The 27,750-nt window shown below is 37.6% G+C and overlaps 1 protein-coding gene across 2 annotated transcripts; it reads right to left on the bottom strand.

Moving 5' to 3' along the window:
* Positions 1–4,663: 4,663 nt before the first annotated feature.
* On the bottom strand, positions 4,664–27,470 carry LOC126376047 (ras-like protein family member 10B). Of its 2 annotated transcripts, none has more exons than XM_050023210.1 (3): positions 26,097–27,470; positions 14,893–15,041; positions 4,664–6,481 (listed from the first exon to the last, which is right to left on the bottom strand). In XM_050023210.1, exons 2-3 carry the CDS (start codon positions 14,998–15,000, stop codon positions 5,861–5,863), a joined length of 729 nt encoding a protein of 242 aa, XP_049879167.1. In that variant the 5' UTR covers positions 15,001–15,041; positions 26,097–27,470; the 3' UTR covers positions 4,664–5,860. The 2 variants fall into 2 exon arrangements, with proteins under 2 accessions (XP_049879167.1, XP_049879166.1); XM_050023209.1 differs by lacking the exon at positions 26,097–27,470 and adding an exon at positions 20,234–20,807.
* Between the last annotated feature and the right edge of the window lie 280 nt (positions 27,471–27,750).

Raw genomic sequence — 27,750 nt, 5'->3', positions numbered from 1 at the left:
CAAGCAGTTTTATTTTAGGACGCCGCATCGCCCATAAACTCCTCAACTAGAGTCTAGGACAATAAAAACTTTTATCTTACGACTTCATCCAAGGAGCTGCAAATATAAAAAAAAAACTTTGAGTTTATTACTTTCACACCTTATTACCTCCGAAGATACCCGGGGTTACATACGGTGGAGTTTTATTGGCTCTTAAAATATTTAATGTCTACGATGCTCATGTCATAAAACTACTAGTATACGAGTACAGGGTGATAGTGACGCCGTAATGAAAACTTCGGGGGATGATACGTTAAATAGTTAAACAATATAAGTTAATAAATAAATAAGTTAGTTAATAAATGTTAAATGCTGACCAACTGCAAACTGTAATACCATTTTTATTGCGAATAAATGATTACGATTATTATGATTATGAAATAACTGAATTAAAAAATATATATTTTAGACTGTGTTGTATATTGTCATATATTATAATAATTTTGCATGTGTATATTAATTTTGTTACCTTTCACTTTTTTTAACTTAGTTAATTTTGGTTGGTTTTTTCATAATTTTCTATGTTCTTTAATAACATTGTTATAATAAAGCTGTTGTCACCTCTTATGCTGCTGTGCCCTTGCAGAGCGTCACATGTACCTATTATCAGGTAACACCTTAACTGCTTTTGACTTTGTAATGAATAAATTAATATTCATATGAATATTCAGACTACGATTCTGAGTTCATATCAAGTAGAGTTTCCTGTCGGAAAATTCATGATGATTTTATTTTAGTTTTCCTTATTATTTTCAGTTCCATAATTATTGTGCTTTAAGCTGCATAGAATACTTTTAAAATAAATAATAAAAATGAGAAAGGGTTAAAACCATCAATGTAAATCGTATTCTACGTAATCTAACGGCTGTTCGCGTTGTTCGATTTACATTGCAGCGTAGCAAAAACTCAATGAGGATAAAAACTGCCTATTTCTCCCATCAGGTGTCGCGACTGTTGAGTGTTCTTAAATAGTGACAGTTCCCCATACTATTTGAGTAAACAAACATATTGTTTTATTTATATTTTACACTATAACCCTTTGCGCAGCGTTTAACTGCAAAACTATAGTGTTATAGTTATTCCCTAAAGATCAGAATAAGTTTATCCTGTAAATGTTTTGTGAATTTGTGTGCAATAAAGTGTTTTATTATTATTATTATTATCAGAAAGAAGAAAACTTGAAAAAACTTATTTTCAAGCACAACTTACTGTCTTTTTCCTACTGATGGTTTTTCTTTTTCGTAACTCATCCTTCAGACGGGATACACTCCACGTTAGTCCACATTTTATAGCAATTTATTACGAATTTTAGCTGGACAGTATAGAGAACTGTCTAATTTTATTACATATATTTATTTACATTCAAGTCATCATCATCAATTTAAGAGCCACGCTCTTGTCGGTGCAGCATTTTCCATGCTACTTTTTAGGGAAAAATAGAGCAACAAGTAGACATCCTATATTTTTTTTCGTTACACCGATGTAAAAAAATTAAGACAACAAGCCTCAGGGTGTCCCGTTGGGCTCGAATCTTGGCTCTGGGCGTCGTCTTGAGGATTATAATGTTTAAAAGGATCCTAGACCCTGGTAGGCCGATAACATGCACTAAATAAGGGAAATCGTCAACCACGCCGGCAGGGTCGTTGCTGGGGTCCTGACGTGATTTTTGTATGTCTTTTTAGAATGAGGCTTCTACACAAAACACTTTAAGCTGGTTTTAGTGGTATAACTCTGGAAAAAAAAAACAAATTAAATGATTCACAACTTTTTATTGCACTGTTTAACATTTGTATAACAATTCTACCTTAGTTTACATAGAACCCACACAGGCAAGTAGGGTATTTTATAATACATTGCTTTTCTATAAAGTAATTACTTGATAGTCTTTGACAAGCGTCAATGAATGTCGAATCATTGACACAAGTTAATAGTTAGCTGTCATCTGAATGGGCCCTAAACGGTAACTCGCAATATTTTTGGCCACATTTATTTTTACATTTGCACATAATAATTGCCAATAACAATTTTTTATTCCAGAAAATAGTTATGTAAAGGAAATAGTTTATTGATATCTGTTATTGAATTGACTAAAATGAAATAACGCTACCTAATGAAATATATTTTAAATACCGTTTTATAGTATAAATTAATAATAATTAATAATATTATCTTTTTTAATTTTAAGTACAATTAAAAACTGCAAATATTTAAAAAAATTAAAAAAGTAATCCTTTAAATACAAAAATACTATAATATCTTATATAAATGTAGTTATTATATAATATAATTTATAATAATAACTACATGCAAAACTTAATTACAAAACTTAATTAATGAAACAAAACCGTTTCATTATGATTTTCAACGCATTCACACACAATTTTAATTATATAAAACTGAATTTAATTGGATATTAGCTCGAAATTAATGGAAAATTGGCAATTACTGGCGACAGATTCCATTAAACAAGATTCACACGCGCCCTGTTTTCAAATTAACAATTTAATTACCTATATTATACAAACATTTAATACCTACTTTTATCTGAAACTTACACTTGTTTATTTACTTAAGTTTAATTAGCAAAACAATTAAGTATTTTAATAGTAACTTTGTAGATAAAATATTATTTTGGATTAAAATATAATAATTTACAACTGTAGGAAGCACATAGATGTGTAAAGCACAACACAGAGTAAGAATATAAATAGAACATGTCATAATAATAATAACATTATAATAATAATTGTAAGGTTTAATAATTTATAATAATGCAGAGGCGGACCCACTGAGAGTAAAGAAGGAAACAAAAAACGTTCACCCCCTTTTCATCCCAGACATGTCATAAAAATCTAAGAGACGATGTTGTCGTCTTTAACTTTTGACGTGTCGTGACGTTGAGTTGCCGCATACGGCATTAACTACGTACTTGCCGGATAAAAAGGGGGAACGCTTGACGTACTTTGTCATCATCATGTCGTCCAAACCGTATCCAGCGACGGCGACTCCTAAATATCTATCCCGGGTCGTTGTTGTGGTGGGCTCTGATGTGGCTGGCGAAACCGAACTTCGACTTGAAGGTCCGGTCACACGGCACGCAATAAAGCTGGCCTGACGAATTGAGTGTGTAGTTAGGTTAGGTGTTAGGTGTGTGGTTATAGGAGGGTTAAGGTGTCGTCCGCCGGCGGGGAAGCGGTTGTGTGCAATTGCGTTCCCGTATCCCCGCCACACGGCGGCAAAGAGGAACACCGTTGGGTTTTAGTGGGTATACTGAGTGGCGACACCCGGGGAGTCCCACATAACCACGTCGTCCCCCCGGGCGGCGTGGTATGCGTAACGCATTTCCCAACGTCAAAAAAAAAAAAAAAGGGTCAAGATCTCGACGCAAAGCGCGACCGTACATAGTGTCACTGGTTCAAATCCCGACTCGGGTTCTAAACCACTGAATACGAATTTATGAGTTTGATTTCACGTTTGGACCATATAGGTAACACGTTCACTGTGTATGAACCACATATGAAGCAACTTTGTAACTCATACGCGCATGGCCCATATGTGGGCCACATTTTTCTTGCCACGTGTTTATCGAAAAATAACACTGCACGTGAGGGGTTGATGACTACTTTTCAGTTATACAGTGAACGTGCTTTTATCATGTGGTTTTAGGATTTGTGCCCGGTTAATGGGAATAGGATCGCCATACATGGAACTTAAACTTAGCTGGTGAGGAGTGAGTGTACTATTACACATCTGCCTACCCCTTCGGGGATACAGGCGTGATATGTAAATAGATTAGTCAATAACGATCCATCCAGAGGATTTGACGATGTAAACAAGCACCGTAAGTATAATCTTTACTCGATATTGGATCATTTATGGATCCGCCCTCGCCTATTTGAATAGCTACTTAAAACGAAAATCTTTCATACTATCAGCATCAAATATTGGCATTCAAATTTTAATACAAGCATATTCTACAATTCCGGAACGTACCTTAATGCACAAGTAGAAAAGTGTAAAATTACCCTGGAAAGAATAGACGACGGTGTAGCAAGAACACGAATAAAATGAGACTCCCATTAATAACTTGTAATGTATACCCTCATTAGTTTTTAAAAGATGTGTTGCTGTTGCAGTTTCTTGTCATTTCTTCTTCTCAGCCATAACACTTTGCGAAATGACGTAAATTCAAAAATGTTATATTGACCTTCAAGAAGTTTATCCATGATAATTACGTTGAATAAATGATTCTGATTCTGAATATTAAAAACGTGTATGTTCCTAACATAATTTTCACCTCGTTGAGTATATAAAGTGGATGCAAATTGACAACTTATAACGCTATTTATAATCTGTGCTGTTTAAAAAATCTGCGTCGTCGGGACTCTCTAAGGCAGCTGTTTAAAGAAATAAAATATTCTGACAGTCTGATTGCAATCTCAAGGGAGTGGAGAAATCTACGTCTTGTCTAACAAAACACACAAACCCTAACTCCAGTTTGATCATCCCCAGGTGCCATGTCCTAAGGAGTAATTATTAGTATTCTCCAATAACACCTTTGTGGTGACGATTAACGTAGAGTTATAACTTAAGACTGGCTGGGTCGTCTTTTTTACGTGTAATTGATTTTGATACCTTTTTTTATTTAAACACAGTCCATCCATTTTTTTCGTGTTCTTCTCTAAATTCTTTCTAACACAACAAGTAAGAGCCAACCAATATTGTTATGTAACTTTTACGATAGGTACATGTCCATGAGTACAACAAATATCGTGAAAAAAGTAACATAAAATATAACACGAGATAACAAGTCAACTTCATCCAACTCCGAAACTTTGGTGTCATTTTCCACTCTAATCTTCATTTGACTAATATCGTAAATATTACACAACAACTTCACAAACCATTTCCTCACCGAAATTTACAAAAATAGAAGTTAACAACAAGCCCAGATAATACTTAATCAGTTTCGCCTTAACGATGCCTAACTTTTATAACATTCTAAACATTCTATTCACACTTGCATATTAACAGCATTCTAAACATCTCTCTTTATGTGCGTTACATTTACGTATATACATAATATAATGTTACTAAATTGTGTAGGCCTAAATTATATTGCGTCACTTGAGGTACACACACGCTTGATTGTATTCAGTAAGTGAATTGAGCCTGAGGTGCAAATTGTCTTTTGAGAAAAGCTGAATGAGCAAAGAAAAAAATAACTTTTTTTTTATATCTTGAACAATAGATAATTTTATGTTTATTTTTCGAAACATCACTGTGACCAATTCGATGCTCTAAAGGGTACAATATTTCAAATGAAAGCGAGTTGTAATTCCAACATCGTGCTGTCTTGTAGTTCACGACGAAACGAGTCCCAAGCCAATCCAAGTTTGTATATTTGCAAGCAGATTAAAGTAACAACATAAACTACAGCACTACAAAGTTGCCAACTTGATATAACTTAACATTCAACTTGGTAACAAAGTGGGAATCAGCATTACATGAACTTGGCAACACAATTTCAGTTCATCCAATCAGAGGACATTGTCATCACGAGTATTTACATTGCGTCATGGTTAAAGTTTCTGATTGGTGAATGAATTTTTACATTGGAAATATCATTTAAGGAAAAGAAAACAAAATAATCTTTCAGCAGGATTCTTCTTCATATTCTTCATACAGCAACAAAACAACACTTAGAAAGTCCTATTATATTCAATAGTTAAGTCCATCTATTAACAAAATAGTTCATCAACCTTTTGAATATTCCCCAAACCCCCCAACCACTCACGAAATCATGGTCCTGCTAAAAATGCTAAGCAACCACGCAACGGTTGTCATGGGAACCCGCGCCCCCTCCCGCCGATTCTGGAGGAGGTTCAGCCTTTCCCCCTCCGCTCCATTCTAAAGCATCTATCATCTCCATCAACTCCTTGAACACAGCTATCACCCTCCAGTTATACTTGGCAGAACATTCCACGTACCCACACTTCCAATGTTTTCTAACCAGGTTCACGATGTTTCTCCTCTTCTCTCTGGAGTCGCCACAGGCGCTTTCAGCTAAGGCCAGCTGCTGGAGACCGCTGGCCGCTGAAGGCGTGTTGCTGCACAGCAAGTCCTGCTTGTTCCCGACAACCAACACCGGTACGTTCCTCATATCCCTGCTTTCTACCATTTGGTCTCTCAAAGTCCTTATGTATTGGAAGGTCTCAACATTGGACAGGTCGAACACTAGGATGTAAGCGGTGGCGTTTCTGAGGCCGTAGAAGCGGTAGTGCGCCCACTCGTAGTAGGAGTTGATGGGGAAGTAGGGGATGACGGGGACATCGGTGATCTTGACCTCGTAGAGATGCTCGTTGATGATCACCGAGGGATAGAAGGTGTGCTTGCGGTCCGTGGGCACGTACTCCTCTGAGAAGTCGCTCCAGACGAATTGCTGAAACAAAAAGTCTAAGTTAGTAACGGTCAAACAACAGCCTCCGTGGTCTAGTGGTTAAAGCGTTAGGCTCACGATCTGGAGGTCAGGGTTCGATTCCCGATGGGGACATTGTCGAAATCGCTTTTGTGAGATTGTCCTTTGTTTTGTAAGGACGTTAAGCCGTTGGTCCCGGCTATTAGCCGTAAAAACACCTCCACCAACCCGCAGTGGAGAAGCGTGGTGGAGTATGTTCCATACCCCCTCCGGTTGATTGAGGGGAGGCCTGTGCCTAGCAGTGGGACGTATATAGGCTGTTTATGATATATGATGATTAGTAAACACACAGTAATATTGGAAATAATAATACTGTTTTTAGTAGGTAAATAGTTTTTTAATTTCCCCCACAGTACAGTCATGAGCAATATCATGTACCCACTTTAGAACCCGCACTATCATATTTGACATTTAATGAGACTTACGGTTTAATTTGTCAAAAGAATTAATGTGACATGGTTTCAAAGTGTATACATATTAGTACTCGTGACCGTACCTACCAGAGCGTTAGGTTCTAGAAGAGCTTCTAGTACTTCCTCCAACAACAACGATATTGTGTTCTGTAGCACAAACATAACACCTTACTGTAGGTAACTGTATCGAATGTACTGTGCACCAAATTGTTGCTAAGTAAAGTGTGTGCTGAGCTTGGTCATAGACACCCTACTCTACTTGAATATATCTAAAGGAATTTGTGTACTAGTTTCAAGATAAATTATGAAATTCTGATTTAGTACTAAATAAAGACAGATCTAAAACTTAATCACGACATCGTCACTTATGATTACGAGTAGATGCGATTGTGGTCATACGCGAGCCCATATTATCTAAAAAGAAATCTCAATTTTGGTGAAAATTTTTCACGGACATAATTCACCCTTGTGATACCCTATCGGGATGGGTAAAACAAGTCATTCAAAGACGATGATGTAGTCATTTAGCGATCAAGTAAACTTGCTACTGAATTATTTTTACATTAAGCACTTAATCTAGGTTCAATTTTATTACAAATTATTAGCAAATGTTTTGATGAACAATCACCATGAAAAATAAATATTTATAGGTACCACGCAGGCGCGCCGGCGCGGGCAGTTACTGTGAGATCAAATATTCGAATCAGACGAAAGAACGTCGGCGTCCAATTTCAAAATTCGAACCTAGAAACTAAACTAATACTAAATAAAAACAACGGTCCGCACGTAGCCTGCACGATTCAAGACTAAACTAAGTATGTTCGAGGGTGTGTGGGGTAAACCTAGCTCAGACGCTGGTGGGGAGCGAAGAGAGTCGCCGTTCTATATCCTCGTAACGCCCGGATTTCCAGACACAATAGTTAAACAATGGGATTTGGATTTTAAAAGGCATTTGGGCCTTACGACCATATATGTAGTTGTAGTAAGCAATTCATACTCATCGGTAATCGTTCTGTCTGTTTATATACCTAGATAAACGCTGCTGTAAAACTTTATTGTATTGTTATCAACTTACACATTTGGTATACATAAGTAAATAAAAAAATATTTCACCAACATAATCACAGCATCACTTCCTCGAAAGAGTAGGCCTCTCCTCGCCATCTATTTATTTATTTTATTTATATTTACCATAATTAGGGGGCGAGCCTGTTATGCCATTAAGCGGGTACGAATCATGGAAACCACATAATATCAAGTATATAATCCACCACGCTGTCACACTATGTATTGGTGGTGTTTATGACGAAGTCACCCATAAATATTTTAGCTATAGCAATACTAGAATAGTTTTGAGAGTCTATGGCGTAGTTAGTTAAGAAAACTCATTATAACAAAATGGTGTAATCTGTTGTGCCATAAAAATAAATATCTATGTTGCCCTCAGCGAGCTACTCGAAAGACTTCAAATTATATAGGGCACAGGTGGAGTAATATACCTACATTATGTAAAATACTGCTCTGTACATGTGGAAGATGTCAGAAATATTGACCAATATTTTATGTCAAACAAGCAATGTAAAAGAACAAAGGAATATCGTACTTATTCATTCCTTTGAAGGCTCAGAACAAATATACGGCTCTAAAAGTCGGCTTTATGCAAGACATAAAAATTCAGTTGCGTTCAGAGCTGCGGGAATAAATAAGGCTTCTTTCATACTGGCGTACACAAAGCAAAAGCTTTAATCTGCTCAATTTAATCTCCTACCCGATAATCTATACGCGGGTGCTTACCAAATCGAAGGATATATCCGTCGATATGCAAAACCAATTTGTATAAAGATATGAAATAGAGATATCGTAGGCTGTATCGATAATCTGATTATGACGGGCCGATTTAGAGGCACAAATTGATTCCATTAAATTAAGTCGAGGGTGAATATCGACTGTCGAATGAGGTTTTAATTATTATTAAAAACCTATTTTTGAACCTAATTTAGGCTTAAAATATTTTCATGTCTTTATTATAAAGAGTCTTTTTTTATCGAACCGGTATAAAATGCTTGCCATCTCTATCTGTAGGTAAGTTAATCCGGTTCATTTCTTAGCTGCTTGACGGGGGCTTATTGCAAATTCCCGAGATCTGTCCCTAACACCGAGGAGAATATTGCGCCCTGCCTACTACCCAAATAAATAAACAGTATTGTAGCAGGGTACTGCACATACTAGAATTTCGTAATCATTTTAAATTTCGAAATTCTCATTCCATTCCGCATTTTCTATAATTTTACACTGACTCATTGCATCCCCGACCTTCATAAGAACAACATAAAATATATTAAATACTCTTTAGCTCTGGCTAAATCAATATAATCTCCCTATCCATCCATAGGGAAGGCCCGTGCCCCTGCAGTGGGGACGTTAAAGGGCTGGTGATGATGAGCTCTGGCCGTGCCCTCTAATTCTGGATTTGATCTTATATCTAGGCATCGTTATAATTTAACTTGTTGAAGTGTTATTCATAACCGGATATTTCTGTTGAATTTAAAACGTTAAGTTATTTTGTCATCGTTATTACCAAACATCCCACTACCCTGCCGGCACGTCGGAATATCATCCTCACCCATCGTGCCGCAGTGTGACATCATGAAGGCCAATAAATCGAGAATGCTGACTGACTAGGAAAAATTCTGGCCAGTAATAACGCCTAAATTTTATGACGCCATAACTAAATGAAGGAAAAAAATACATTTCAAACATTTTTATGTTTCTAAAACGCTACGGCCTAGACTAAAGTGAAACCCAGCAGGGGGATGAGGTAAATCTAGCTCAGAATGTGGATGAAGCAAGAGAAATGGTGTCAAGATTGAAGCAAATTGAATTCCATAGTCTCTGCTAACCCCGCTGGGAAACTAGGGGTGTAAAACTATTTTGTCTGTCTAAAGGACCATGACCATAACTGTATGAACCCTTGCAACAGATACTTTATTACGTGAAGTGTTTTCATTAGTATTTTTAAAAAAAGTTAACCAATTAGTTTTAACTTCAAAGTCCATGGGGTTTAGAAATTAAAAAAAAAAGGTTTGTTGAAAAATGTTCACAATGCTGTACCAGGAAGTACACAAAATCGAACTAAAATACCGGATTCCGACCACATCCCGCGTATTTCGAAAAGTCGCCATAGAACAAAAATATCAACTGGCTAAGACGCTTCAAATGATATTTGTCTGGAATCTGTTGGCGTAGGGGGACGTTTGAACTCATCGTCCTTTGAAATTTTAAAAGTGTAGTTCTTACCTAGTTTTGTAGCTCAGTGTACTTTATTACAACACTATATTTTGAGAACGCCACATTTCGTACGAACACAATATCGTGGCTAACTTTGCTGAGTAGGTATCTGTATTTTTGTGTCTTATTGACATATTATATATGATATTTTTTCTTTCTTTCTTTCTTTCTTCTTCTTTCTTTATTGACAATCGCAAAAGGTGCAAATCTGTTTTGCCAAAAATTGCTACGTCAGTTCGTGACATCAGCGACGATATGGTCACAATAAAACTTTACTTAAGTATCTAGTTTTTATCCTGTGCCACTGGTTGTGTGTACTGTGCCCACGGCTCGATGGGCAGCCTAAAGCGTACCGTTTAGTTTTAATCACCTCTCGTTAAGATCCAATTGAGCCGCATCTTAAACTGCTCCAGGCCATGATAAGAAATTGTAGAAGATACTTGAAACGTAATCCCGTGTAGTACCTATAAAAGAAGAATTTAAGAAAGAAGAGTTAAGAAAGAAGACGGGTACTACATGGCCGGTCAAATAGGGTAAGGTGTCGCACATAATGAAGCAACAAAAATAGGTTAATTTATTTTAAGTGAAGTTTTCACCAGCACAGTTGGCTCGACCATTATACACGACGATACCGCTGACTTATCGCGTTGGTCTAACAGAAAGCTCCGTGAGGTATTTGTTCTTAGTTCATCTTGCGATGTATGTACCTCAACTACTCGCCCTAATTGGGATATAGGCGTGAGCTTATGTTGATTCCCTTTTCCCTTGCGCCGTGGTAGCCCAGTTGGTAATGCTTGCATCTCACTTTGAGGTCGCAGGTTCGAATCCAGCACAGGCCTAAACCAATGATTCTCGAATTTGTTTTCGAATTCATTTTTGGATCATTAATGATTATCACGTGCTCAGGGGTTAAGGAAAACATCGTGAGAAACCACATTCTCGAGAAAAAAATATTCGAAAGTATGTGACTTAACCTGTATGGGTTAGTTTTCCCTTCGCGGGTTGGAAGGTCAGTCATGCAGTCGCTTTTGTGAAAATACCGGACCTGTCAATTCTTCAGGTTAGGTAAGCGGACCTTGTGAAAAATGGGATAATGCTAGGGAGATGATAATTATGTTATTTCCCTTTGTAGATGCTGTCTTTTTAAAAAAAATTTTATTTGTAGATAAGAAGTCTAGAGTCTAGAATAAGGAGTTTGAGGATTCTGAATATCCAAATTCTCTCAGTGTCAAAAATTCTCAAGATTCCTTATTCATGAAATAGAATCATATTTTGCTGTATGTAGTGGAATACATTTCCCTTCACATCTTGAAGGCAGCAATGGAGAGATGAATTCCTGAGTAACATATTCATAGAAATTGCACGCCCGCTTCCTACAAATATTGCTTTCAGAATATTCCATATTTTGTTAGAAAATTCAATACCATCAGTATCTGGGTGTATCATTTAGACAGTCGTAGATGTTTCATGTTTATTTCACCACTCGCAGACTGTATTAAAAGAAACGCTGATTGTTTTGCCACTTCGTATATAATTCGGTTTTAGTAGATAATTACAAACGTTATAAACACGTCCGACAATAAGAGAAGTTCGATGAATACAAAATGAATTTAAAAATAGTAAAGAATTAATATTTTTTATAACCATTTTTTTAAAAGCATGTTGACAATTGCAACATAAAAATACCTTTTAAAAAAAAGGTTATAAAAAAAAATATTAATTCTTTACTATTTTTAAATTCATTTTGTATTCATCGAACTTCTCTTATTGTCGGACGTGTTTATAACGTTTGTAATTATCTACTAAAACCGAATTATATACGAAGTGGCAAAACAATCAGCGTTTCTTTTAATACAGTCTGCGAGTGGTGAAATAAACAATCCACACACATTTAAACAACTATTGAGCTGCCAAAAACCCCTGACATGGCTCAATTATCGACTACTTACTTACATCGGTAAGTAGTAACCGGGACCAACGGCTTAACGTGCCTTCCGAAGCACGGATCATCTTACTTTTTGGACAATCAGGTGATCAGTCTGTAATATCCTAACCAAACTAGGAATCACAAAGTGATTTTTGTGACATTTTTCCACCGGGATTCGAACCCAACGCTCAACAACTGGACCACGGAAGCCGTTGGCTTGGACGTTGACTTGGGCATTGACATTATCGTACACGCGTAAGTGTATGTGACGTATGACGCCTATACGATTGAAGACTAAAGTATCACATTGGGTGAGGTAAACCTAGCTCAGCCGGTGGGGACCGACATCGTGGTTTGTGTAATTCGATTCACATCTACCCCAATTCTCTAGCTTGTCTTTACCAACAATATTAGGTTTCAGCTTCAGATGTTATCCTGAGTATTACCTAGCCTAGCATCCATTATTCATGACGCCAAAATTCCTGCTAATTGGAATTCATTGCACTTACAGACAGTAAAAATCTCTAACTTACGCACTATTAAGGGGGGATTTTTTTTATCTTTTTTGAGCGATCATCGTATCCATAGAGGACTTCGCATTAAAAGTGGCTGCGAGTTGTCTTCTGACCACTTGCTCTGCCCACCCCATCAGGGATTACGGGCGTGTATTTATGTATAAATATTATAGGCATCGCCTATAATAACTTAAGTAAGACAAACACGATAAATACTTACTTAAATAAAACATAAACATAAACAGACTATATACGTCCCACTGCTGGGCACCCTGGGCCTCCCCTCAATCAACCGGAGGGAAATACTTAAATAATTTTCAATATTATCTCAAAATGCTTTTTTGGAAATACTATCTCATAGGCACATTCCCCAGAAACGTAATTGGACCAATATTATTATGGGAATTCCTCGCAGAAATATGAATTCAGATTTCTTTTATCTAGAGACAAAAACTGCGTTAGAAATAATGATGAAAGAATAATGTTTGTATGAATAATATCGAACTGAATTTGCGAGATTTTCCCTCCACGTTTTCTCGCAGCTCAGATTTTAGCATAACTTTTATATTCTAGATTGTTGTAGAAATCCTTTTACATTTCAGACATTGAGTTTTAAAGATAAATCATGTGGGTTTTTAGTTGGTGGAATGGTTGTCTTTCAATCCAAAGGTAACGGCCTCCGTGGTCCAGTGGTTGGGCGTTAGGCTCACGATCCGGAGGTCCCGGGTTCGAATGGGTTGTAAGATGGATTACCAACCCATCAATCTGGTGTCAGGGTTATTATTGAGCCGCCATAGACCCCTGACTTGACTCATGTGACGACTAGTAAGTAGTAACCGGGACCAACGGCTTAACGTGCCTTCCGAAGCACGGATCATCTTACTTTTGGACAATCAGGTGATCAGCCTGCAATGTCCTCACCAAACTAGGGATCACAAAGTGATTTTTGTGATATTGTCCCCACCGGGGTTCGAACCCGGGACCTCCGGATCGTGAGCATAACGCTTAACCACTGGACCACGGAGACCGTTTAATAAATTGAATATCAATGTTAATAATAGAGACGCGATAATTAATCCACATCGTCCGTGTTATAGGTTGCTATGAATATTTAATTACAGTTTCCAGTTCATATCAATTATAATATTGACACGAATAAATTATGTTCTTCTTCTATCGTGTGGGTTGTGAGGTAACTTACCAACCTCATCAACCGTAAGTAATCGTTACACGAGCCATGTCAGGAGCCTTGGCGGCTCAATAATAATCCTGACATCAGGGTTGACGAGGTTGATAAAAAATATGTCATACAGTCAGAACGAACAGAATAACAACGCCTATATCCGCGAAAGGGTAAGCAGAGGTGTTAAGGATATACACCCGCTTCTCGCCAGCTATGTTCAAGTTCTATGTACTTATAGAAGGCGAGCCTATTGCCATAAACCTGGCATAAAACCTGGAAACCACGTTTTGTATTGGTTCATAGATAAATAGATAATTGTTATCACGAACACAATATATTTAAATACTATGTCGAGGATGTGGTTTGCATTTATGAAATCTTTCGCTGAAACTCACTTGTCCAGGCCAATCTTTCGGCCAAGCAGTGAACACTATCTGATATCTGAGGCACAAGGCAAAAGTGGAGAGATGGAGATGTACAGTTGTCATCTTTACCCAGATAGTGACTAAATAATGTCTTAAAATCAAATGCTCTTCGTTACTCTCGCGCCCCTTCCACCATCACAAGGCTCCTCCACAATCATAGGGCCCCCCCTATGGTTGTGGAGGAGCCTTGTGATGGCCCCCCCTATGGTTGTGGAGCGAGGGGTCGCCACCATTATGGGCCCCTCCCTTCAAGTAGTGGTCAACTTAAGTTTGACAAAAGTTTAAAAATGCAAAAAATAACTTATCCCACATATGCTTGCGAGCAAACTGAGCGTGTAATATTCCTATCACACTTAATAAACGACCGGATGACCTTGAAAACCTGAACCGATTTCCACCAAACATAGCTAAGAACACTCTCGACTGATATGCCTTTCAAACAACAAAAACCGCATTAAAATCGGATCATCCGTTTGAGAGTTACGATGCCACAGACAGACACATACACATTTACACAGACACGTCAAACTTATAACACCCCGTCGTTTTTGCGTCGGGGGTTAATAAAATAATCGGTCTCATAATGAAATGATCAATTCTAAGATTTGGCCATGACATATCTACCTGTATGATGCTGGTCTTGCCGACGGCGGGCGCTCCGAGTAGCACCACCTTGACGAGGTCGAGACTGTCCGGGCTGGGCTCCACGCTGGGGGCCCCGCCCACCGTCATGGGGCCCCCACCACCGCGCTCCAGGTAGTCCAAGTCCAATTCTGCAACAATCGAGAAATATAATTTTATTTAAGTTATATCTGTCATTTTCTTATCCGCCGAAAAGGAAAGGGACGGGTAATCGACAAGCATAAAATTTATGGCACACACGTCAATTTTAAGCACAAATCTAAAACAACCATCTAAAAAATTTACATTGCCCAATAACATAAAAAATATCTATCATTAATCTGAAATAAACAAAATTTGAATTTATTTTGAATAACCCGACAGAATTATGTTGACTGCACACGTCAAACGGTTTGCATACCAGCGACATACCTTTCTTGTTCGCCCGGGTTATTCATTCATTTACTCATTCTTTCTAAAATTAAGAACTCATATAACCATATCCCCATTTAAACGCGGTAAGAATCCGTTATTATGTGCTTTAATTAAATTAAGAACTGTCAATCATTCGTCCCTTTCCTTTTCGGCGGATAAGAAAATGACAGGACAACTTAAAATAAAATTAGGAGGTATCTGCAGGAATCGGGGCCATTATGTAAGATATTGCACTTCTACAATCAAGCAATCTACACCAAACGACACGTTTGATCATTAGAACCGTTTAGTAAAATTCATTACAAGCCTCTCCATGCTCGTAAAGTAAAGTGGCGCATCATTTCAGCTTGAAGATCCCTGTCTCAAGTAATTTAATTATGCGATAAAATGGAGGGGAGGAAGAATGGCACCAACCGAGGAATTCCATTAGTGAACACGCCAATGTAAGTTCACATACATTTTTATATGTAAGTAACTCAATATGACACAAGAACGCCAGTTTGAATTCCACATTGTTCATGAATTATTGCTATAAAGAAAGAATGAAAAGGGATTTATTGATGAAATATAATTATTACGAAAGCGGTATATAAGATGAAAGCTGTTGGTAGGGCTAGCAGAGGAAGACCTAGGAGGACTTAAATTGACCGAACTGGAGATAAAAAAAATATTTACACCATAAACAAAACAGTTACTTCTTCTTCTCTTCTTTGTCCCCTCTTCTCAATTTAGCGGGTCTCCTTACACGTCTGCGCCAGAGAACTCTGTTCTGGCTTGTCTTTGAAGTCAGATTTTCCAATCGAATCTTTTTCTGCATATTTGACCACCTGGTAGAAGGCGGCCTCTTCCACGCGGTCTATCACGTATGTTTAAGGCCTTCTTAATGGAGTTGTCGTCTTCGCGTCAAAACAATTACTTACAGAACAAAAATAGACTGGACTGTAGATGTCTTTAGAGAGGGTACGGTCTACTCTGAACCGGCGGCGTGCGTAGTTGAAGCCACGGAATGAAAGGAAGAGGTTGGAAGCCCCACATAAGTATGAGCAAATAGTTCATGCTTCCACTTTGCACGGCACTCATCTGCAAACTTTACGACACACGAAGCTCCGGGAGTGTGTACAAGTATTTTGAAAGCATTGTCGTGAGTTTATTTGTCAATTTTTGTCTTGGCACACAATCACACTAGATTTTTACATCGTTTAGATGTTACAAATTGAAAAAAAAGAACTTACAAAGTAACTTTAAAGATATTACAGCAAAATTATACATACATAAGATTACACCCTTGGGATAGACATAGACCATGTAATTCGACTTAGCTTATACTAGATTGTGTGACACCATTTTCGCTCTTTTTTTTTTTTGACGTGACTATTGTAGGTTTGCCGCAAATATGGCATTAACTACATGGCCGAAAATTCGCTCTTCCAATCTCAGTAAAATTGTACCAAAAAAAAATTACGTCTCAAATAAACAATCAAAATGGGGACCGTCATTCCCTTGTCATTTTTTACCTTTCTCTTTGACATGGACAAAGTAACGAAACACTTTGCAGTAACAAGGCAGTATTTTTTTTTTCATTGTTTCCGTGTTCGATTCTATTTATTATTAGGCCTTTTAAAGCTTCATTCCGGAGCTCGATTCATTTAAAGTCGTGTTGTTTGAAAATGATGGAATATTTTCCTTCCTTTTGAAGATTAGGCAGGCACCCTCTGACACGTTAAATTGTTTTCGAAGCTCTTAGCGTTTTCTATTTGTGCAGTCTTACGAGGCTTTTCAATAAATCACAAATAAAAAAGCTCACTTTGTGATCTCTAGTTTGGTTATAGGACATTGCAGGCTGATCACCTGTTTGCCGGAAAGTAAGATGATCCGTGCTTCAAAAAGCACATTAATCAATCAATCAATCAATCAATAATACTTTATTGCACAACGACATATACAAAGGACATAAACATACGAATAAAAACATAAGTACAATAGGCGGCCTTATTGCTAAATAGCAATTTCTGCCAGGCAACCTTAGGGTGAAAGAAGTTAATGCATTGGAGCACGGGCTGGTGCAATAAACATATAATGACACGAACAATAATAAAAAGAAAAATAAAATAAGAAAATAGTAATAATAAATAATATATATATATAATAATATATATATATATATATATACATACATACATACACACATATACATACATACAAATAGCCTATACAATATAATAATACATATAAGGAGAATAAGAAAAAAAAAACACTTCCAAGTTATGCCTGCAGGAAGAGCGCCTTCACTCTTGCCCTGAAAGAGTCCAGAGAAGGAGCCCTCCTGACAGTCTCAGGTTTAATCCATTGTTCCCGGTTACTACTTACTGATGTAAGTAAGTAGTTCGTATATGAGCCATGTCAGGGGCCTTTTGATAACATTCAGATGTGATTTTAATAAACAAAACCTCGCAATGCACAATGGTATAACTCATGATCAATCCAGGTAAAAAAATGTGGTCTCAATTTTATTCGAAAATCGTGGTTTTGTTGAAAAAAATCACCTCAATATGTAATTTCTATAAGGTTTTGACGTGGTTTTCACTATTAGAGGTCGATAGGTCCTTATGGCGATTTTAGTTTAGAACTTGTTTATTATTTATTTATTTATTTATCTAATAATTACAACTATAAGTTACCATACAGGCATATGCCCAAGGCGGTAACTTAGACACATTAATATAAACTTAAATTATTATTTAAATATTTACAATATTATACTTATATACCTAGATATACAAAACAGATAATCTAATAAATACTAAACTATAACCAGCAACGGCTGTGTACTCTGCTACTGTGACACCCATACTAATATTGTAATGGGAAAGTGTGTGTGTGTGTGTGTGTGTGTGTGTGTCAATTCGTTTGTTCGTCTTTCACGGCAAAACGGAGCGACGAATTGACATGATTTCTTTAAGTGGAGATAATTGAAGGGATGGAGAGTGACATAGGCTATATTTTGTCTCTTTCTAACCCCCCACTTCCCTAAAATAGGACGTGGAAGTTTTTATGAAGCATTCCGCAATTTTCAAGGTAAAAAGCTAAAAATTGGTATGCGATCTATTTGTGAAAAACAAAAAAAACCGTCCATCATTTTATTGTAGAAATCTGCCCTCAACCCCTTTAAAGAGGAGGTGAAAAATTATACGGGTCTTTTCGCAGTTTTCAAGGTAGGAAGCAAAATTTTGTTACATTAGGAAATGGAAACCGTGTTACCCCGAATTTAACGCGAGAGAAGCCGCTGACAAAAGCTAGTAAGATATAAATAGGAGTATCAAGATTCAAGATCCACCGTGCGTAAAGGAAGCGTGTTGTATCGTATGATGAAGTAATCACAAGATTACGTACCTACATCAAAAGATTTTGTGTCGACGTGTTGAACGCCTCACAACGGGTTTGATCGTTCAAGTGGCAACTGAAGGGTCCAGATTAAAATTGGTCCTTTAAGGTCTACAAGGTTTGGACGGAAGACAAGAGGGAAACCACTGCCCTATTTTTACCTAAAAAAGTAGCATGGAAAATGCTGCACCGACAAGAGCGTGGCTCTTAAATTGATGATGATGATGATACAGGTCTACAAATATTATGTATTGGTTTTATTAGCGTGATTTATTATTTCACTACTTAGCCAGAAAAAGGGATCTTACCTGGTAATATGTTATTTTTTCTAATTACTATTGTTATTATTTATTAAATACCAGATATGTTGCGTTGAAAAACATAACTTCCGAGGTTATAGCATGAGGATTCTTGACAAGAATCTATTTCGTAATTTGTGATAGAATAAAATAGAATTTTGACTTTAAACGATGTTCTTTAATTGGAAAATAACGTAGCATCGCGCCTTCATCCCCAAAGGGGTAGGCAGAGCTATAAGGGGTAAGCTAGTATAAAGGGTAATATAGTACACACACTCCTCACCAGCTGCTATGTTTAAGTCCCACGTAATACGGGGCGGGCCTATTGCCATTAACCGGGTTCAAATCTTGAAAACCACTTGATATCAATTCTATAACGAACCTAAGACTATAGAGAACCGGAGAGGAAATATGATTGGCCACCTGATACGACACGATTCATTTATAACAAACATTATAGAAGGAAAAATTGAAGGGAAGAGAGGAAGGGGTAGACCTAGGATAACATTTATGAAACAAATAAAAGAGAAGGTGCAGGTCGTGTCGTATCGGGAGGTGAAGGTTTTGGCGGGAAGAAGAGAGGAATGGCGGTTACTCCACCGACAAGAGCGCAGCTCTTAAATAGAGAGAGAGAGAGAGATCAATTCTTGATCCAAATATGAATTCAAACTTATAAAGTCGAATTCAGTGGTGTAGAGCCCAAGCTGGGATTGGAACCTGGGACACTACGACGACCTCCGTGGTCCAGTGATTGAGCGTTGGGCTCATGATCCGGAGATCCTGAGTTCGATTCCCGGTGGGGACATATCACAAAAATTACTTCGTGGTCCCTAGTTTGGTTAGGACATTAGAGGCTGATCACCTGATTGTCCGAAAGTAAGATGATCCGTGCTTCGAAAAGCTCGTTAAGCCGTTAGTCCCGGTTACTACTTACTGATGTAAGTAAGTAGTCGGACATGAGCCATGTCAGGGGCCTTTGGCGGCTCAATAGTTACCCTGACACCAAGGTTGATGAGGTTGGTACTCCACCTCACCACTCACACGATAGAAGAGAAGAAGACGATGTAAATCTCGCGTTCTCCGAACAGATTTTTTTTATGACGATTTTTTTTATAATTGGAAAACAATCAATTTTTCATTCTGCCATTATCCTAAGACCAAAATTTCCAGACACAATTGATTTTAAAACATTTTGAACTTTACACACATATTAAGATAGTGATCCTTACCCAGGATTTTGTCCTGCTTCGTACAATTCCCTCTCGCATTGTCGCCCTTGTCCTCTTTATCGTGCTTATGTGGATTGTCCAATCTATTCATTTCAGCACAGACACCACTAACACCTGATTCAGTAAAGACATTATCATACTTTTGTCTCACTTTATTTTGTTATTTATTTTACGGTCTTTTTGGTACGTTTCACCGAACACATTTGAAATTAAAATGTTCTACACATTTTTTTCCTTTTTAAAATGTTTTTATTTACACAACCACTAAATTAAAATTTGTATTTAGAATCGAAACTAATTTTAATTTACTTATACCTATCATAGTAAATTCGCAATTTAATTTGGCACTACTAAAGAACCGGAGATTTGTACGTAATCTATAGATTTTCTACAGGTAAATAAGTTGTTTTTATTATTTCCATATTTTTTAAAATAAATTATACACGAAGCACTAAAACACACATTTAAAAAATAAACTTATTCATATTTAGAATTTCGATTTGTTGTATTAGTTCGGCCGCGCGTAATTTTGGCGGCAAAAATTCGCAATGGCAGCGCGTCCTCTCTCCTTCGGGATCTGTGCCAAACTGAACGCCAAATAGAAAAGATGGCTGTATGAAAATCGTCTCTGTGTCTCCCTTGAGACGAAAACTTGAACGTTCGTTACTTGAGCAGCATCTCGAATTTAAACCTATATCGTAAACTTTATTGCGGTTTTAGGTGGCATTTTGTGACTGTTACCTGGGGCAATTAGGTATAAGGTATAAAATAATAAAAAAAAAATGCTTGTTTTCAAGCGATAACAAGCATTTTATTTACGTTTTTATGTGATTTTTTTTTTCAGGCGAAGTACCACAGTGGAGCAATGTGGTAAAGTACGCTCCCAATCCAGAGCCTAATTTTAAATGTTATTCGGATAATTGAGGCGATGTCTGTGCCTCGTCGGACATACTTATTTTAAATAAATACAAATTTATTGATGTAGTTCTTATAAGAATATATCTTAGTTACAAAATTGAAAACTCCAAAAGATTTACTCTCATTTTCAGAACAAAACTTAAAATATGTCCGAATAACATTTAAAATTAGGTTCTGGATTGGGAGCGTACTTTACCACGTTGCTCCACTGTGGTAATTCGCCAGAAAAAAAGTAGTAACGAAAATATATAATTAATATTTAAAAGCTGACTGAAGTTGTTTCAAATCTACGACTTGAAAATTCGCTGGCTGTTTATAAATTCACTACCATGTCTTCCATCTTTTATCTTCTAACAACATCTTACAAACTTGAACGATCTATCAAACTGCAAACAGTAACTGGACTGAAGTTTTATGTTGTAAGTTTTATCGCTCGAACTTGTTCTGGAAAGTACATTTTCAGACCAGACTTCCTATTTTAGTAGTAGAAAATTTAGGTAGACAGTATTAATATAATTGATAAGCTAGGTGAAGTTTAGGCACTTGGTTCATCTTACGATGGATATATAATACCTCTGACTACCCTATTGGGATATAGTCGTTATATTATGAAGGGGTTGGTTTTGGTTTTACACCCGAGCATTAACTTGGCCCCAAAAGAAATTCAACAATCATTGGTTTAGACCTGTGCTGGATTCGAACCTGCGACCTCAAAGTGAGAAACAAGCGTTCTACCATCTGGGCATCCACGGATACACAGCTTACAAAAAACTGAGACAGCACAAAAAACTTAAAGACGAGTTAAAAACGAGAAAGACTATTAAGTTCTTATATATAACTTATTTATGTACTTATTGCATAGGTCAATTAATTATTTTGACACAGTTATGCAATATATTATAGGTTTAAAGATTATTTATTCTCACTTAAGACTACAAAGTCACTTACATGAGAAAAAGGATAAACTAGGTTAAAACTAAAATTAATTTCATCATTCACATAAGTCGTAGTAGACCAAAAATAAATGTCATTTCACTCACTATCACTTTCTTACTATTAAATTTAAATATCAAACGGGTTTAAACTACCTTTCCAAAATAAATAAAAAGTTATAAAATAATAAAAAGTTGGTCTTTTATAGGGTTTCTTTTTTTAATAGCAGTTTCAAATATACCTAAATAAATATATTGAAAAAGTTTTAACTGGCAAACTGTTTGAAAGTTAACTTGAACTCTAGACTGGATTACTTTGAACTCGCAAGTTTGAAGAGCGAACGACGCATCTAAATCGGCACAGAGAAAAAGAAACGGTAGACCAACTGTCAAAGACTGTCAAAGCACAGCCAAGTAATAGATTCAATAAGGGACTTTCCAGAATACTTTCCTCGAAATCAATATAGATGGCGCTGTACAGATTTTTCTTCGTTTAGCCTTTTAATTTCATGGATAACAAACATATGTATCTTTTATCTTTATTTTTGGGTATAAAAAAATGACCCTTTTTTAATACACCCAGGCACAATTTACACCTTCCACTCATTATTATTCTGATCAAAATAACGAGAAGCAATATTGGTAGCAACATAACTCTATACATCATGTGATCCAAATATCAAGCAACAATTATTTTTATATATTTTGCGGATGTGGTCCACGCAGGCGCCAAGTTGAAGTGGGATTGGGCAGGTCACGTCTGTCGGATGCCTAACGACCTGTGGGCTAAGATCACCACAGAATGGTCTCCGAATAGAGACAGGCGCAGGCGCGGCAGACCGAGGCGGAGATGGCGCGACGACTTGGATGCTTTCCTGGAAGGCTGGCCGGAGGAAGCACTGGAGAGAGAGTCCTGGAAGAAATGGAGGGAGGCCTTTGCCCAGCAGTGGGACACTTTAGGCTAGATAAGATAAGAAGATTTTGGAATAATGATTGTACTCGAGTAATGAGAAAATAGGTAATTATCACGTTTCAACTGCACAACGCCATCTTTATTGTTTTTGGTGTACGTAGCTTGGAAAGTCCGTCGTTAAATTCATTGAATCATTGAAATAACCTATCGACAATAGCAGTTATGGTTGTAAGATAAGGGACCCTTTGCCATTACCAAAAAAAATATTCAAAAAGAATCTTAATCGATCCATACTGCGTTCCGAACCGCTTGCGGTTCGAAATGTTTCAAACCCCATTGACATATCTCTTTAGATGACTAGTAGGAAGTACCAACATAATAACATATATATGGGAGGATCCGGGGGAATCCCCTCCGACGAGAGTCCATCACTCGTCTCCTCAAACCGGCCACCGTCCATAATCAGAAGAAATAACGATGCGAGCTGCTTGATCAAATCCCACTTTACTTTAATAAGACACCGAGAAGTTACAATGCAAGTTGATTGTTTAGATATTAACGGACGGAAACGTGGCGATCCCAGAGATAACGTGACGCAATCCTTTCTCATGTCAAAGTGACAGTGACACCACCTCGTTGACGTCCCGTCAACCAACTTTGACATCGCCAGTGTTGCCATTTTGTACAAACAAATTCACCTTAAAATTACTAGTTGACAGTCACGCCATCTCTGATTTCACCCAGGTACAAACCTGACGTTTCCTCACAAAAAAAAGAATAAACAAAATAACTGCTCCTTGTTGTGTCATTCAGTGAGCTGCGACACGGCCATCCTGCTTGACACACGTCCTCGTGTGTTAATCTGAACCAATATATCACAGCACAGTATCCAAGTTCGCTCGGTCATTCCTGACCTAAATTCTAAGACAGTTGAGAATAGTTAACCCGGTACATTACAGTTTAACAGTAATTGCAGATCAAGAGGTTCCAAGTACAATGAAGTTACGACTACAAGATCATACCACACACAAATCTAAAATGCCATTTCTGTTATCTAACCCGTTTGGCTCACTGAAATTCTCAATATAACAAGTCTAGTCCGTCAAGTACGATTTTTATAATCTCAACAAAACTTCCTTTCTACGCGAGGCACGTAACGGCCATATGATGATAGCCAAAATTACGTATTCCCCCTCACGAGAGTTACTGTCGTTACGTTGGCTAACCACCAAGCGCAACAAGAGAGCTTTGGCTAACCACCAAAATCATTAGCTGGCTAACCACCAGGTAGTGCAACCATCAGCTAACCACCGAGTCATAGGCACACGCTCAGCTACCCACCAAGCAGATATGCAGCAGTTTGGCTAACCACCAAGCGCACGTCAAGTCGTATGTCGTCGGTGGGTATTCACCCACCATAAAAACTATAGGCATGGCTACCCACCACACCAGTCAGTGAGTCAAGGTCTTAACACGGTCTGAAGTTAAACAGTTATCAAATCGGCGAGGCAAAAGGAAACACACAAAGCATAGAAAGAAAACATCAAACAGTTTTATTGGCGTCAGAATCGCCATTCACCTCTATGTCTAACTCTTTTGGATCCTGATGATCTGGTATTAGACGTACACGGTCGTAAGCGTGCTTGTAAGTCCTTTTCGAGTTCATAGTCTTCAGCAAATACCAGAGTATCTCCACTCGGCCTATCCTGATTTCCTCACTTGAAGCATCTTAATGCAAAACAAATCTTACAGGGGATCAAACTTTGTTCTCACATGATTAAGCTTACATTTCATCATGATAAATCATCAACTAACAATACACGGACCATTGACCAGTATTCACACACTATAAACAACCAAACTTGAAAATCCAATTACTCTTTACACTAAAATCAACTCTACAGTCACAAATCATCATCTTTATGTATCTCGATCATTACTATCACCTAAACGAGCGATAGTAACTCATGCCACTCTACTGAATGACGATATCTCACAACCAGGCGTCACTACCACCTAATTCGAGCGGTAGTGACTCATGCCACTTACACCAAGTGACGATAGCTCACACAGTCGTTGCTTCCACCTAAATCGAGCGATAGCAACTCATGCCACTTACACTAAGTGACGATATCTCAACACAGCACACGAACTTTACATTTTAGTTGGTAGAATAGTGGTCAATGGGTTACACAATTTCTTTTACATCACTAATTTCCGACTCTACATGAGCTCTACTTGTGACTCTACATGAGCTCTACTTTGGCTCTACATGAGCTCTACTTGTGACTCTACACGAGCGGATTGCCCGCGTGCGTCACCCACTGACTACTGGGTTGTTTTAAACACAGAGTAAACAATTTGAAAGAATGCCTCAATCAACAACTAATGATCAAAAATAAAATAAAAAAACATCTTAGACCATTCATTAAACACACACGTACACGGGCACACAAATACTCGGTGACAAGTCAACATTGGCAACCATTTGCCACTTAATAATCATCCACCGCTTATCTGCAGCAGGAACTCTACAATCATCATCATTCACACAGCTGAATGACGGGACACACTATTCATCGTCACTTGCATCAAGTGACGGGAAACCTTAATCATCATCACATGTAGTATGTAATGGAACCCATCATCATCATTGCTCATAGTCAACAATGGAACACTTTAATCTCATCACTACCTCAATAGATAGTGGCATACCAACAAAAGAACACCTTAATCTCATCACTACCTCAATAGATAGCGGCACACCAACAAAAGAACACTTTAATCTCATCACTACCTCAATAGATAGCGGCTCACCAACAGAGGAAATAACGATATCAAGGTATGTGTGTCGTATAACATCTTATTCACTCTCTAAATCAGTAACATTTAACTCAGAAGGCAATTCGCTTCGAGGCATTTTTCCAAGCCTATTCCACTTAATCATAATCCAAATCATTTTACTTCGCAATGTTTACTTCACTTCATTACGATTTCCAATTTAACTAAAGTTAACAAAAGAGAACTTTCTGCACTATATTCGTTTTCATCCTAATAAAACTTACCATCTTTCAAATCAGGTAAAACAGATACGACTCACCAGGACTTATAATAATTTCCAATAAAAGATAGCCACTGGTCTTATGACATGATTTAGGTCTTCAACAGCACCAGCGCAGCAAGTCTGGCTGGTATACAACGCGCTGCCATGATGTCATCACTTTACACGGCTACAGCTCAGCCCGCGCCACTTACATCGCCGCTCGCAATTCACCAGTTGCCGAACCACGTGTCAAATTATGACATAAAACAAAAGAATTCACTGTATTATTGTATTCGCATGTCTTTTTTTTAATAGGTTTAAAAAGATTACAATAAAGAATGTTGAATATTGAAAGATTTGATGAATGACGGTAGATTACAAAACACGTAATTTAACGAGACTCAATTATCATGTCATAACTAATATCTTTTTGCTTGGAGTGAGAAAATACAACTTTAACAACGCAGGTTAAGCATATCTACACCAATTAGAAATATTTTTAGACCAAAATACAAAGATTTGACGATGATGAAAACAGATTGGAAAACGCGGTATGATTGACACGGATTGACACAATATGTCTCGTCAACTTTGATAGTAAAAAAAGGGAAATAGTAATTTCCAAGTTAATTTTAAATCAATTTCTTCATTATTAGAAACGAAAATTCACCCAGCAATGAAGTCAATAACAATAATGTTCCAGTATGAAAACGACTCACCGTAATAACAGTTTCCAAGTTGAGGTACCATAATTTCCAAACACGACTGCACACATTATGGAAATATTGTGATGTTCACGTCATCATATCTTACGGCATGCCGATCAATAACAAAGTCCAGGTCAATTCAAAGTCAGGTCCATCTCCAAATTCAGGCATGGCATCTTCATCACGTGGTCACACGAATGTGATAATCATCATAATCTTCTTCTGATTGTGATAATCGAAACTTGCATTGTCTTGTTGTGAACGTCGCATCACGTTATCTTCATCCAAGTCCACTAATCCCACTTCTGATATGGGAGGATCCGGGGGAATCCCCTCCGACGAGAGTCCATCACTCGTCTCCTCAAACCGGCCACCGTCCATAATCAGAAGAAATAACGATGCGAGCTGCTTGATCAAATCCCACTTTACTTTAATAAGACACCGAGAAGTTACAATGCAAGTTGATTGTTTAGATATTAACGGACGGAAACGTGGCGATCCCAGAGATAACGTGACGCAATCCTTTCTCATGTCAAAGTGACAGTGACACCACCTCGTTGACGTCCCGTCAACCAACTTTGACATCGCCAGTGTTGCCATTTTGTACAAACAAATTCACCTTAAAATTACTAGTTGACAGTCACGCCATCTCTGATTTCACCCAGGTACAAACCTGACGTTTCCTCACAAAAAAAAGAATAAACAAAATAACTGCTCCTTGTTGTGTCATTCAGTGAGCTGCGACATATATGTATATATATATATTATTTTTTTTTGACGTGACTTATTGTAGATTTGCTGCAGATGGCATTAACTACTTGGCCGGACAAATGGGGAGCGCTGAAGGCTCTCACCCGGTACAACGTTTAAGACAATAGGCCTGAGGGTACCCAGTTGGGCGCGAACCTCGGCTCAGGGCGTCGTCTGAGAGGAAAAATAATTGAAAGAATTAATCGACCCTAGTGGGTCGATAGCGATAAGCGCTGAATGAGGGAAATCGTCGA

Source organism: Pectinophora gossypiella, chromosome 20 (genome assembly GCF_024362695.1).
Source record: "Pectinophora gossypiella chromosome 20, ilPecGoss1.1, whole genome shotgun sequence".
Classification (NCBI taxonomy): domain Eukaryota; kingdom Metazoa; phylum Arthropoda; class Insecta; order Lepidoptera; family Gelechiidae; genus Pectinophora; species Pectinophora gossypiella.
Note: the sequence above shows the minus strand (reverse complement) of the source record. Positions and strands in the feature narration are given on the sequence as shown.

What these genes read in the sequence shown, in the direction of transcription:
- LOC126376047 (XM_050023209.1), bottom strand. Translation starts at nt 20,324, where the DNA reads ATGAATAGATTGGACAATCCACATAAGCACGATAAAGAGGACAAGGGC. An exon ending in GAAGCAGGACAAAATCCTGG is followed by an intron (nt 15,042 to 20,233) that starts GTAAGGATCACT and finishes CGATTGTTGCAG; the next exon opens with AATTGGACTTGGACTACCTG. An exon ending in GCAAGACCAGCATCATACAG is followed by an intron (nt 6,482 to 14,892) that starts GTAGATATGTCA and finishes TTTTTGTTTCAG; the next exon opens with CAATTCGTCTGGAGCGACTT.